General features: G+C 66.1%; 1 protein-coding gene across 1 annotated transcript in view; it reads right to left on the reverse strand.

The window, feature by feature from the left end:
* Positions 1-1,981: 1,981 nt before the first annotated feature.
* CHCHD6 (coiled-coil-helix-coiled-coil-helix domain containing 6) overlaps positions 1,982-13,738 on the reverse strand; it is a 125,824-nt gene continuing 114,067 nt past the window's right edge. The window contains exons 7-8 of the mRNA XM_079935661.1: positions 3,027-3,162; positions 1,982-2,135 (exon numbers count right to left, since the gene is read on the reverse strand). Of these exons, the coding sequence (XP_079791787.1) occupies positions 2,130-2,135; positions 3,027-3,162 (142 nt within the window). The 3' untranslated portion in view covers positions 1,982-2,129. The remainder of the gene's footprint in view (positions 2,136-3,026; positions 3,163-13,738) is intronic.

Below are 13,738 nucleotides of genomic sequence, written 5' to 3' on the forward strand. Positions count from 1 at the left end.
CTGTGGTTCCAGCTCCCTGAGCCGGCTTCCGCTGGGTGACCTGTGCCCTCCCTTTGTCCCTCCGGCCCTGGGTGACGGGAGCTTCATGCTCTGCTAAGTTCTGGGTTATCACAGCATCCCATCCGAGGTTCTAGCTCCTCTACCTCTTCTGGGGCCAGCACCCTGGACTCAACTCCTCTGTTTAGAGACTCAGTGCTTTCTGGCACCTGGCTGGACCCTGGATGTCACAGCCAACGTCATGACATTTAATCCCCAGCCCCAGGGTAGGATGGGTATAACTCCCCAACAGTCACACAGCCGGGGCCTGGGCCCAGAATGCCTGCCTCGAGGTCCACACCCACTGGACACAGCCTCACCTGTGTCACACTCTCTCAGGCCCCACTTCCTGCCACGTATGGCCACGTGCAGGGGCTGGAGCCACGGGCCCACACGCGGGCACGTCGCGCACAAAGGCCCACACACGTGCACACAGAGCCCACACCCTGAGCACACGCAACCCCCCACCAAAGTGACGCTCGGACACACTGCCCTACGGCCACAGTAGGGGAGGCCACGGAAGCTTGGCTCCGGCGCCAGGGGAGTCCGGGGAACGAGCTGAGGTCCAGGAGGGAGCCAGGGGCACGACCAAGTGGGCAGCACGGCTGGCTGCCTGTGAGAGACCAGGCACAATGCACACGTCTGCTCACACACAGGGACCCACACACACAGGCACAGGTGCACACGCAGGCACTCCGGGGCTGCCTCCTGGGTGGGAGAACAGGGTCTGAGACTAGGAAGCTGGACGTGCCCTGGACGCCACGGGCTCCGACCGAGTCTCAGAAGGGCCTCGGCAGCTTCCGGCTGCAGGGTGGCTCTGATGTCACTTAGGGTCAATGAGCCATGACCTCGCAGAGGGCCACTCGCTGGGCGCCCTGCCACCCACCGGGCTGCTGTGTGTTTCTGACTGTTCCCCGGTGTGCTGGGGAAGCTGACCAGGACCTCTGGGGGGGCATCTCCTTGGCCGACGTGCAGTCGGGCTGACTCGGCTGTGGGCAGCTTGTCCAGCCCCTGGACACCGACAAGCCCCGCGGACCTCCAGCTCCACACGTGAGAACCGGGGGATGCGCCGGGGCTGCAAGGCCGGCATCAGGACCGCCGGCTCGCAGCTCCAGAGAACTGCGGCAGGAAACCAGGCTCACCAGCCGGGCGTCCCCCTCCTGCTGCCCACACAGCGCTGGGCGGGCGGGTGCAGCCGTGTGGGCAGGGCGCCTCAGGACGGGCAGGTGGGCGCTAACCGAGCAGAGTGCAGCCCCGCCCCGCCGTCACCCGCCCTTCTCGAGCCGCATCCCGTCACCTGCCCTTCTCGAGCCGCATCCCTTGCTCAGTCTGCAGAATCACCAGCACCCAAGCCAAACACCCAGAAACCACCCAGGTCCTCCCCTTGCCCAGTGAGGTCCAGTCCTGCCAGCTCCAGCGCCTGAGGCTCGGCCTGCTCTGGCCCCGGACCCACCGCCGGACCCCGAGGGTCACTCAGGACCCCAGGTGTCTGCAAGCCTCTCCACTTGAGCCCACCTACCCCCAAGGCCAAGGCGACACCCCTCAGAGGGACTGGACTGCGCTGGTCCCTCAGGAGCACCTCCTCCCGGCCTGGCACCCACCCCCGGCCCTGCGCCCCAGCTGTACTCTCTGTGCACGGTCAGTGCCCCGCCCCCGGCCCCCATCTGGGCCCCCTCTCTCCCAGCCTCTGGCTGCCCCGGAGCCCTCCACCCGGCGCTGGACTCAAGCTCCGCCTGTCAGGAAGCTGGCCCGCTCCCCTGCTGCGTCCCGACGAGGACCTGCTCCCCTTGCGCACCTCCGCCTGCTCTGGGCGCGGCCAGGCCCGCACCCGCCTGCCCCACTGGCGCCGGCGGGTGCCCGTCCTCCAGCCTGACCTGGGGCCGCGCTCCGGGCACGGAGGCAGCAGCAGGCCCGCCTGGCAGCCCAGACACGACTGAAGACGAGGACGCCTGCTTTATTTGTCTGCGGACAGGGGCACACACGCTACTTCTCTAGCATGGGGGCATCCGGCGCCTGCGGTCTCTGCACTGCGGTCCCACGGCGCGTCCCCTCTTCAGGCCCCAAGTCACTGCCAGGCCCGGAGTGGGCCTGCGTCAACCCTACAAAGGAGAACAGAGTTCAGGCCCCCAGGAGCGTGCGTGTCCCCCAGGCTCTGCTCCACGAGGGCCCGTTTCATGGAGAGGGTCCTAGCCCGTGGGTCCCCAGGCCTGGACGCGGCCTCCTCACCTCCATGCCTGGTGCCCACACAGCACGTGCCCGCGGCCTCCCGCCGGCCTCCCGCCTGCACCCTGTGCACACGGTCTTGCCCGGAGACGCAGCTCTCCTTCGCCCCTCGAGGTCTCCCCTCCGTTCTCTTCTCAGCTCAGAGTGAAACCGCCTGGAGAGCCCTCACACCCAGGCGCTGGCCCGTGGGACACAGCACCTCGTGGGGCTGGAGCTCGCCCCGCAGCCCTGGGGAGGAGCCTTGCGTCTAAGACCTGCTCCCTCCCTGCTGCCCAGCAGCTCCCAGGAGCAAAGTGCTCTCAGGGACCCTTTAAAGCCTGAGGCTCCTGAGGTGAGACTGGCGGGACCTGGGACCTTGGGGAGCTGGCAGGGAGGGTCAGGAAGGAGGTCCACGCCTCAGGGCAGGGCCTCTAGGACAGCCTGCAGTGCCCCCAACGTGAGGCTGGGGAGCGTGTGGCACCCGGACCACCATGACCACCTCCACTCACCAAAGGCCGGGCCCCGTCAGGCCAGCACAGGAGTGGCTGCCCTCTGCCCCCTCAGCTCTCCCCCTTCCACAGGGCAGCCTGGCCCTTTCCACGACCCTACCCTGCACCCTGGCCTCTCCACCCCCCGCTGCACAGAGGTCAGGACGGGTGGCCCCCCTGGACAGCAGGGCCTGACTTCACCCAGTGCTGGCCCTGGACATGGCCTAGCGGCGCCCACAGACCCCTCCCCGCCCACCGCCGTGGAGCCCAGGGGGGTGGGAGGCCGCAGCTGACGCCTACCTTGTGCGCTGAGCCGACGCAGTGCTGGTAGGCCTTGGCCAGGTCCGCACACAGCAGCACCTCCTGCAGGTGCTCGCGGTAGCAGCGCAGGATCTGGGCCTGCAGCCCCGAGCACACGGGCTCCACCCTGCGGGGCCTGCGGAGAGGAGGAGGCAGTCTGGGGCAGCGCCACGGGCCAGGCAGGGGGGCCGTGGCGTCCGGTCGCCCCCCAGAGAGGGGCCGAGGTGGCCCTCGGGGGACCCCCCCCCCCCGCCCAAGGCCTCCAGGGCGCCTCCCGCCCGGGTGTGGGCCACCATCGTCTCCCCCAAAGCTGTTTTTCTGATTTCAAAACTAATACATGCATGATGAGGAAAACTGGAAAAACACAAAATGTTTAAAAAAAGCCTAAGATGTTCAGACTCTCACTTCCTAGAGAATATCACTGCAGCATTTTAGAGGAATTTACTATGTTTTCTTTCTTTGCTCATCAAGGTAGGTTTAGAACCTAAAGCTAGACTCTAAACGTATTCATCTGAAGCATGATTTTATGTTCTTTTTTTAAAAATATGAAACAAAGATGAAAAAGGGAAATAAAGCTTATTCTCATCGGTCACCAGGGTCTTCTTCCTGACGCCTCGCCCGCTGCCCCTCCCGCCCTCCCCTCTCTCCGGACCTCACACATGCTCCCCTGTACACGCACCCTCTCACACTCACACGCGTGCACACAGCTGTACACTCACTGACACACGTGCACATATACACACGCACATGCACTCACGCCCCCGAGCTCCTGCGTTCACGGGTTCAGGCCACTGCTCCCCGCGGCTCTGGGCGGGGTTGCCGTCTCTCACCGCCCGCCCCGACCCCAAACCAGGCAGCAGAGGACGAGGAGGCAGGTGGCCGGCCCGGGTCCCACACTAGGATGCAGGGGCGCCGGGACACACACTCACAGGGTTTCCGTGGTTTCTGGCAGGTCCACCAGGAACCTCGGAGCCGCGGCTAGGCCTGGGCCCCGTGTTGCCCTCCCAGGCTCGGGCGCCGGGGAGGCCTCGGCAGCGGAAGGACCCCTGCTCCCGTCACCCGGGGCCTGCAGGTCGACAGCTCCCCGGCCCCGGATCTACTTTCAAAAGTCCAGCCTTGCAGCAGGTGCTGGGCTGGAATGCTGGTTTTAACACGGCTCAGCCTCCCACATCCATCCGTTAAGACCAGGAACAGAGGGCTCAGCGGCTCTCGTTACCCAGCTGCGGCTGACACGCCCAGCGCCGCCATCCCGGCAGCGATGCCCACGGGACTCCGGGCCCCGCGCGTGGGCTTGGTCCTCAGGCCTGCTGACCACACACTGCAGCCCCCTCCCTTCCCACCGCCGCCTCCCACGCCCAGACAATCCCTGATCAGCCAAGATCCATGGCGTGGACGGAACTGAGGGTTTACAAGCTGAACAGGCAGGAGGCGGGGTGGGGAGCAGCCGCCACGCCCGCGCTCAGGTCCACGGCTCCAAAGGTCAAGGCTGTGCTGGGAGAAACGGCCCCCTTTCCCCGAAGGCTCTGCCCACCACCCAGGATTCCACTGGGTCCTGAGGGCGCAGCCAGGGGACGCAACGGCCCTACAGCGCCACACGGCCCTGCTCCTGTCTGCACAGCGCACACGGGCTCGGAGGCTTCCTACCTGAGGAGGACACGTGTCTCTCCTGGGCGCTGACCTTCGCACGGGAGAACAGACGGGCTCCCAGGCTCACCCTCTCCTCCCGGGCCCTGGGGTCCCCTCACTGGGTTCCGTCTGCCGCTGTAGTGGGGTGACCGCCTGGCTGCCCAGTGCTTGCAGGATGCCCCTCCCTCTGTGTTGAAGACCCTTCTGCCACGGACACGTCCAATGGTGGGCCTTCTAAATGCCTCCGGACGGGCATCTCCTCTCTGCTGCCCTCGCCTGGAAATAGCTCCCTCTGCATTTCCCTCCGGGCTCCTCCGTCCCACCTGCCCTTGGCGGGGAGCCCCCGAGGCCGCATCTTTCGGGCTCCGTCCTGGCACCCGCCGGCCGTCCTCCCACACAGACCTCCCGCTCGCCCGGCCCTGCAGCCCCTGGAGCAGCAGCTCCCATCCAGCCCCGCTCCCGACGAACAGCCCCCCACCCGCGGCCCTTGAGGGTGCGGCCAGCAGAGCTGTCGGAGCCGCAGGTCTCATGGAAAGAGGCGTCCGGGGGCAGGACGGCCGGCAGCCTGGCCAGTGATGTGGGGCTCGTCCTGGAGCCGCACCCTCTCCAGACCGACGGCGGAAGCGACTCACCCGCTGGCTGTAAGTGGGCAGAGCAGCGGCTTCTTAACTCTGCCCCCCACCTTCTGTCTTCAGGTCCCTGGACCAGGGCCCCTGTGCGTTCTGAGGGCAAACCTCTCAGAGCACCCAGGGGGCTCCCAGTTCAGGAGAAACAGAGGGAGGGGCCGAGCAGAATCCAGCCCCTCACACCAGGGTCACCCGTGGGCCTGCGGACGCCTCTGCGCTGGCGTTTGTCAGCCACAACACGAGGAGACAGGGTGTCAGGAAAACGTCAATCGTGAGAAATTTCACCTGTCTGCCTGCAAACGGGCCGTGAACGGCACGGGGCAGGGAGCAGGCGAGGCTGGGTCACACAGCTGGGGCCGCGGCAAGCCCGTCCACTGCATGCAGAACGGCTCAGGCGTCATCGGCTGCCTGGAAGGTACCCAGGGCAGTGACCTCTCCAGGGAGGGAGAGAAGCCCTGCCCCCCCCGCGCCCCCAGCTGAGGGACATGTTAGGATTCCCGGCTGGGAGGCTCTGGCCCACTCAGAGGTCAGCTCCCCTTGCTTGCCAGCCTCTCCTCCTCTGCACGAGGGGCTGAGGTGCCAGACACGAGCCTGCAGGGTGAGGGGGGCGGAGAGCGGGGCAGGCCTTTGGCAGAGAAGAGTGACGACGGGAGGCTTTGGGGCTGGGCCCGGGTGTGGTACTTCACAGCTCACGGCTCACCCAGGCCCGACGGTGCTCCTTTCCCAGGAACCTTGAGGCACCCATCGTGGGGCCCCTTCTCCAAGGAGCCAAGAGACCCCAAGCAGGTGCCCTGGGGGCCAGTGGGGGGCACACAGGTTTTGGGGGCTTTGCCACGTGCTGCTGCGAGTTCAGTGTCTGGGGGCGAGGAGGGGCCACTGTGCACAGCAGACCAGGACCGGCTCGTGGGGTCAGTTCTCAACACCCACACGGCCGCCATCTGGCGGTGTCACAGGTACTCGGGGACCTAGCTTCCGGCCCTCTTCTCCGACGGCCCAGAGACCACCAGGCGCTGTGGGGAGTGAGGGTGTCACACGGGCCAGCTGGCCTCGGCACCGTGGCCACCTCTGGGAATGGAAAGCATGACCCCAGTGCCACCTGTGAACCGAGCTCCACCCGCTGGTGGGAGGGACACGTTTCCAGAAGGACAGTTGTGATGAAAGGCTCACACGAGCCAGGAACCAACCCTCTCCTCCGTCCGTCCAGGAACCAGCACTGCCCAGCAACCAGGCAGAGGGAAGAGCTGGCCTGGGCGCTCCGGACCACTGCCGCTGCCCCTGCCAGCTTTGGGAGACCGGCCATGCCGCTCTCACTGACAGGCACCCCGCGCTGGGAACCCGGCCCCCCCACCTGCACGGGCACAGAGGGCCCTCCTCCCTTTCCTTTCTCCCGAACACCCTAAACTTCTCCCCCCAGGGCCAACCCCAGTCGATCCCAACAACATACACCCCGAACTCCAACGCTCGGACCCCCCACCCCCGGTTCCCTGGAGACTTCCAGCCTAGCATGTCACCCCCAACCCGCCGATTCCTCACCACGTTCACCAGCAAGCGCCAGGGAACCCACTTCCCGCCTAGTTTCCATTGGTGAGTGGAGTCCCCGTCACTCCAGTGACCTACCTAGTCAGAAACCGGGAGCCGCTCTAGACGCGCCCCCCCCCCCCCATAGATGCCTCCCTCTTACCTTCTAACTATAATGTTCCTGCTTGCCGGCAATCTAACCGAAAACCGCAGACGTATCCCCTGCAGCTCCCAAACAGCAGGGCGGTCGCCCTCTCTCTCCCTGGGCCTGACCCACCCCACCTGGGTGGCTCTCGAGGCCACTGCTCGTCCTCCTGCGTCCCCCCTCCCCGAGGCCTTCAGTCCCCGCGGACGCTCGCTCGCTCCTCTTGGCCCCTGGCTCAGGCCTGCGGAGGCCAAACCCGCCCGTGTCCTGCCTCCTCTGCACCCCCTCCCCACTGCAGCTCTGCGTGGTTCCCAGAGCGCCACCCCCGGGCCACAGTGACCCTTCCAGAAGGACCCCCTCCCCCTCTGGTGCTCAGGCCTTTGGGGCCCAGCTCTCCTGAGCTCTCCGTGCCACTCCCCACTCAGTCTGGGGTCTGCTTCCTCGTCCCCCTGCCCCCCAAGGGCCACCAGCACCCTAAGGGCACAGACACCCCTCCTCGGCATCCCAGCCTCACTACCCCTGCCTCCTACCTAGAGGAGGGGTCCTTCTGCAGGGCCAAGGCCACCCCCATCAGCCACCCCTTCTCTCCCCCAGCACCTGGGTGGTCTGTCCCAGTGGCCCTTCTCTCTCGTACCTTTGCTATTCCACTCTCTGCTGAAGACACACTCATCTCTGCAGAGTCTAGGAAGACCGCAAACCCAAACCACTTCTACTCATGGCCCTCCCACCCCCAGTCCGCTCTCCTCTCCCAGAAGCTCTGCCCGGGGCTCTGCTCCCACCGCCCGGTCCAGCCTCACAGGTGCTTCCTGCTCAGGGGCCCACCGCAGCCCACCTGTCCCTGGAGGCTGGAGGCCTCGTCCTGACTCCGCTCCGCTAGCGCTCTCCCGCCACGCGTGCCCCCGAGCCCCACGTGGGGCCCCCGCTATTCCCACAGTTCTGCACCAGACTCACGGCCGGTGTGGTCACTGCGGGACGAGCGGCCCAGTGGGTGCCCGCAGGGGCCCGACACCCTCATCCTCCTGCACCTCGTACACTGGGCACGTTGTCCCCGACATCCCCATAGCCCACCCTCTCCACTGCGAGCACTGATTGTCCTAGAACATAAAGCTGCCCACGGGTTTCTGCAACTCCAAGGAGGTTAACAAACCCATTTCTGGGGTGATTACAGCTCGCTGGACCCTGTGCTAAGCAGTCCCTCCTGTCTGCGTCTGTCCCTTCTCTCCGGCCCTGCTCTCCCCCTCCTGAACTCGGGAGGTCCCCTGTCCGCGGCCAGTCTGTCCCCACGAGGGCGCAGGGCCCGGGGCGGCTCGGAGCTGCAGGGGAGCCCATGATGGGTGTGGCCTGGAGGACCACCCTGCCACCTTGCCGCGAGGGCACCAGGACGGAGGGGGACGCAGCTTCGTGAGACAGCAACTGCACACGCTCACCCGTCATTCACCCGAGTCACACAGCAAGGCCACCAAGGCCACTGGGGAGGGACCTGCCCCCTGCAGCCCCCAGCATCTCCCCTTCGCTCCCGGCTCTGCCCTCCTTACCCCCGGGGGGGGGGGTGTGTGGTCCGCATGGGGGGGTGGGGGAGCCCAGTGAAAGGGACAGGGCTGAAACCACGCCCCTGCAGGGAAGACACGGCCATGGCCCTGGCCCCAGGGAATCGGACCCTCACACCGTCTGAAGTTCTCGGTCCGTGGCTGGGAACTGCTCTCAGGTCTCCTGTGGCAGAGCTGAGACGCTCGTCTGTGCCGGCCCAGAAGGGGCGTCTGCGGCAAGGTGTGGAGACAAGGCCCTGGGAACCCGCTGTGCACGTGAAGGCCAGCGGGTAGGGGCACCTCCCCCAAGACACGCCCTTCCTGGAGACTCAGAATGTGACCTTGATTGGAGATGGGGTCCTGGCAGGTACAGTTAGTCAGCACGGGGTCACGGTCGGGCAGGGAGGCCCCTGATCCAACGTGGCTGGTGTCCTCCTAAGAGGAGGAGAGACACTGACCACAGACACAGACCAGAGGAGAAGCCACGTGACGCCGGAGGCAGAGGCTGCAGTGATGCGCCTACAGGCCAAGGACGCCAAGCCTCCCGGCAACACCAGAAGCTGAGCAAACGCCCGGGAGCCCTCCAGCTTCAGAGAGAGCCGGCTGTGGGCCACAGCAGCCCCAGGAAACAGGCAGCCGGTCATGCAGGAAAGCGCTCAGTGCCGACGGGCAGAAGTTAGTGGGAGGCAGACGGCTCACCAGTCACCTTCTGACAGACAGAAACACGCATCTTGTGTGACAGAGGCTCCGCGGTAAATGGCTCAGGTGGGAGGCCTTTCGTCCCAGGTTGCATCTCAGGCCGGGCCTGAGGTCCAGGTCATTCTGAGGACCAGTCCCTGCCAGGTCCTAACCCGGCACAGCAGCCCATCCTGCAGGTGGGGACACCAGTGTCAGAGGGGTTAGGTGACTTGCCCAAGGCCACACAGCGAGACACAGAGCCAGCATAAGAGCCCGGTTATCTGGCTCCACGCTGCGTCCATTTAACTCCACGCCAAGTTTGGAAAATTCCCCCAAAATTCCAAGGAAGAAAGAACCAAGGGTACAGAAAAGAAGCAAAAGACACACGGGATTCAGGCTGCCAGGGGAGCCAGAAGTTTGCCAACTGGAAGGGCCGACACCGGCCAGCGCGGCGCAGGGGCGCCCGTGCCAGCGCGAGGCCGGGCCCCCTCCGAGCTCACACAAGCCCGGCTGCGCACAGGCCCGAGCGTGACGTCGAGCACGTCCCTCTGTGGGCCCTGCTTCTGACCGACATCTCATCACCTCAGCCTTCTGCCATTACCACCGCTGGTGTGGAACTGGGCCATTAGACATCTTCCTGACACTTCATCTCAGAGACGCGCTGGCGGGGTGAGTGCACAGAGCAGGCTTTCCATCACGGCTCGGAGGCGAGGTGCGCGGGTGCCACGGAGCTGCACATCCGTCTCTGTCAGGACCAGCTGAGCCGTGGGGCGGGCTCCGCGGCGGCCTGGCCAGGGCCCAGGGGCTGACGAGACCAGCTGCTCGCTGAGGACCCGCTTCGCTGGCCGCTGCCGACCACGTGCCACTCAGCCCGGGCGGGTGGGGCCCAGAGACACGCCGTCGCCAGAGGCCACACGGGACCCCCCGGGGGGGGCAGCTATTCTGGGAGCCCAGGCCTAGCAGAGCTCTGCTCCCGAGGAAACGAAGCGCAAACTGGCCCCCATGGCTGCTTAGCCAGTGACAAGATTCCTCCCTGGGACTGCCACTGCACGCACACATGCACACGTGCACACGTGCACGGAACAGGGAGGCTGCTCCTGGCTTTGGTCCTTTGTGAGAAAGCCACAGGGGAAGCACACGTCCCCCCCGAGGAGCCTCCCGGTTCACCAGACGTGTCGGGTGGACGCAGCCCAAGGAGGCGTGGGTCGCGGGGGTCTGGGGTCCACACCAGGACCACTGGAGCCGCAGAGCCATCCCTCACAGTCCCTCAGCAGCCAGGGCGCTGGAGGCTCCAGGGGAGGGAGCGGCAGCCGCAGCGCCTGAGGACCCCCAGGACCCCGTCTGCCAGCATCCTCTGGTTTCCCTTCCCCGAGGCCTCCCTGTCCCCTGGGCAACGGCACCTGCTGGCGGGTGTCCCCCCCGGTCTGCCTCCCCCACCTCCTTGTGACACACCTGGGGGGCCTCTCCAAGCCCTGCTGTGCCCCCTCCTCCCCGTGCAGGCCCGGCCGCTTGCCTGCTGCCCAGGGATGGGCCGGCACCTCCTGTTCTCATGTAAGTTCTCACCGAGGCCCAGACCCCGCAGGGACCCCAGCCCACGTCCCTCTGCTGCAGAGCCCTGGCCCCAGGAGGAGCACGGTGCCACAAACACTGGCTCAGGCCTCCTGCCTGTCCACGCCTGCCTGTCGGTCCACAGTACACGGAGCGGCCGAGGCCACACTGAGGCTTCGCCTGCGGCGGGGGTGACACGGCAGGGGCGACTCCTCAGGCTGCTCCTTGGCTCCCAAGCCCCCGGGATGTGGCCGCCTTTCAAGGCGCCGCACAGGGCCACTTCTGGGGGGGTGCTGGCTGGTGTCCTGGTGGCAGGCTGCCGTCAACGGCACCGTGTGAGCTGAGGTCCTGCGTGCACTCCCTGCCAGCCTCCGTCCTCCTGGCCCCTCTGACTGGAGCCAAGTGTCCCCGATCGACTGTGTCACCTCTGCTCACCCACGAGGGGCTGGCACGGCTCACACCTACAAGGGCGCCCAGCGGCTGGGGCCAAACCTGCGCGGAGCGGCCCCATTGGACTGGGAGTGCCCCGCGGGCAGGGACCAGCTTACTACCTCTGCGTCCAGGGTCCCCGCCGACACCAAGCTCAGCAGATGACCCAGCCCAGGGAGACCGTGTCCCCCTGACCGCCCAGATGTCTGCCTGGTCCCGCCTGTTGCCTCTGTGGCCTGTGGGTGGGCCCTGGGCCTGCTCTCCAGCTGCCTCTGGACTCCACTTCCTGGGGGAGCCTCCCCGTGCCCAGCCCCGGGGGTGGGACCCTCGCAGCAGCCAGGAGCTCAGGGTTGACTGGAAACCAACAAACCAAGGAGCTTCCCTCTGGGCTGGGCCGGACCACACAGCCCTCCACACGCGTCAGTTAGGCTGGCGGAGAGCATGAGCCTCGGTGCAGGGCCCCCGAAGAGGTTTGCGTGTGGTGTGGTGTGCTCTGGTGACAGGGGACACGGGGACAGACGCCGTCGGGTGAGACTCAGGCAGAAATACCCCCTGGTGACGTGAGCAGGCACAGCTGCTCCTCCCTGGGCCTTCCCTGCAGTGACTCTGAGGCTGGGCTGTCCCTCGTCCCCGCTGTGACGGGACTGAAGCCGAAGCCTGGAGCCCCTGGGCACTCCCCACCCCTGGTCCTGCCCGGCCCTTGCGTCCGGCCCCCACAGGCCTCCTGTCGTCACGGGAACTGCCTCCCCGGGGCCTCCTCCCACCCGGCCCCTGTGTCCACTGACTCAGCCCTTCCCGAAGTCCTGCCTGCCGCCGGCCCAGCCGACCTTATCCCTCCCCCCGCCACGCAGCTTCCCCCGCTCAGCCGCAGAGATGTGTCCTCAGCTGAAACCTGACACATAATCTCAGTGAAGAAACAGATTAGTGCAGAGCTGGCGCGGTGGGCTCTTTGCAGGTCCGTCCCCCACTCTACGGTGTCCCAGCACATTTGGAAACCGCAGGGGCCTCTTCCTGGCTGACCCGGGGTGTTCTGAGGGGCGTCTCTGGACGCTGGGGCTGATTCGCTCTGTGGGCCACACCCCCGTCCACTGTCGCCGACGCAAGAGGTGCAAAGGGCCTCAGGGCATCACCCATCCATGCACCTCACACGTCGCCGAGGGCGAGGAGGGGCCGGAGTCTCCATGCAGGAAGCACCGGGACGGTCAGCCCCCTCCTAACCCCAATCTGCGCTCTGAACCACAGCTGACCCTCAGCAGCATCAGAGTCGCTTGCGGTCCCCGGAGGCCAGCAAGACCCTGGCGCCACCAGACCCGAGGAGAGGGAGACAAAGCCAGGAGGCGGGGGACGCGGCCCCCAGCCGTGCAGTGCTGGGCTGGCTGCGCTGCCCGTCAGCCTGGAGTCACCGAGCACAGAGCACGAGGGTGGGCGCCCTCCTGCCCTCCTGCCCTCCTGCCCTCCTGCCGGAGGGGCGGCAGGGAGTGGGCGGTGCAGCCCAGGGCGGGGAAGCGGCCAGAGCAGTGGTGAGGGCGGCTCACACTGAGCACAAAAGGTCGGTGATGGAGCAGGTGAGGGCGTAGCACGTGGAGGACAAGGGAGCCAGGCCCGCCGAGGAGGGAGCGCCACACACGGCGCAGCCGCAAGAGCCCGAGTGCCGGAGCCCGGGGAGCCGTGTGGACTTCACGTGCTAGGACACACGTACGCGAGTGTGCGGGAACTCACACACGGAAACGTGCGTGCCTGTGCGGGAGCACCTGGGAACCCTGACAGCCAGCAGCGAGCACGCCCAGCGCCCAGACCTTGGCTTCTAAGCACCGCTCCGCAGTAAACAGAGCAGAGTGGAGACGGCTGATCCCAGGGCTGGGGCCGGAGCACCTGTGCAGAGAGGGAAGGCCGCTCAGAGCGCAAAGCCACACCTCGAAAGGACAGAAGAGTCTGTCTGAAGGCAGAATCCTGGGCCACGTGAACAACAACATAAACGAGGGAATTTATTACAACCCAACAAGGCACTGTGACTCCCTGACTCTTTCCTAACATAAACAAACACACGAACACCTCAGCGGGGGAGAAGGGAAACTCTCCCTTTAATTTGATTCATAAGCGTAGAGGAAACGATGGAAGCGAACAGCCGTCATGGGCCACCCCGACTGTGGTGGCTGGTTCAGGGGACAGTAGTCCCTGGAGGCCGAGGCTGAGGCATCAGGATCTGGACACACCCTGGAGAAGCTCCCACAGAGCAGGGATCAAGCACAAGGGGACACAGCCTGTGCAGAGAGACCAGGCCGGCCCACAGTGACCGGGTCACGGTCCACATCCCTAGTGGAGGGATGGGACCCACCAGGAAGGGCACGGCACCATTTGGGGGGCCTTCCTGCCAGGAACGCACGGCCTGAGGCTGGCCATGAGGAAACATCGGGCGGACCCAGGCTGGGGTCACCCTTCAGAAGGAGAGGCCTGTAACCTTTTAGACTGTCAAGGTCACGAGAGACAGAGAAAGACCAAGGAACTGTCCCCACTGGAGACTGATGGTCACGGAGGTGCAGCACAAACCCCTGGGCCAGAAAGGAAAGGGCTGCGGCGGGCAGCCGGGGAGGGGGTGGGTGCCTGTGGCCTGCGGCT

This window comes from Stenella coeruleoalba (genome assembly GCF_951394435.1).
Source record: "Stenella coeruleoalba genome assembly, chromosome: 10".
Classification (NCBI taxonomy): domain Eukaryota; kingdom Metazoa; phylum Chordata; class Mammalia; order Artiodactyla; family Delphinidae; genus Stenella; species Stenella coeruleoalba.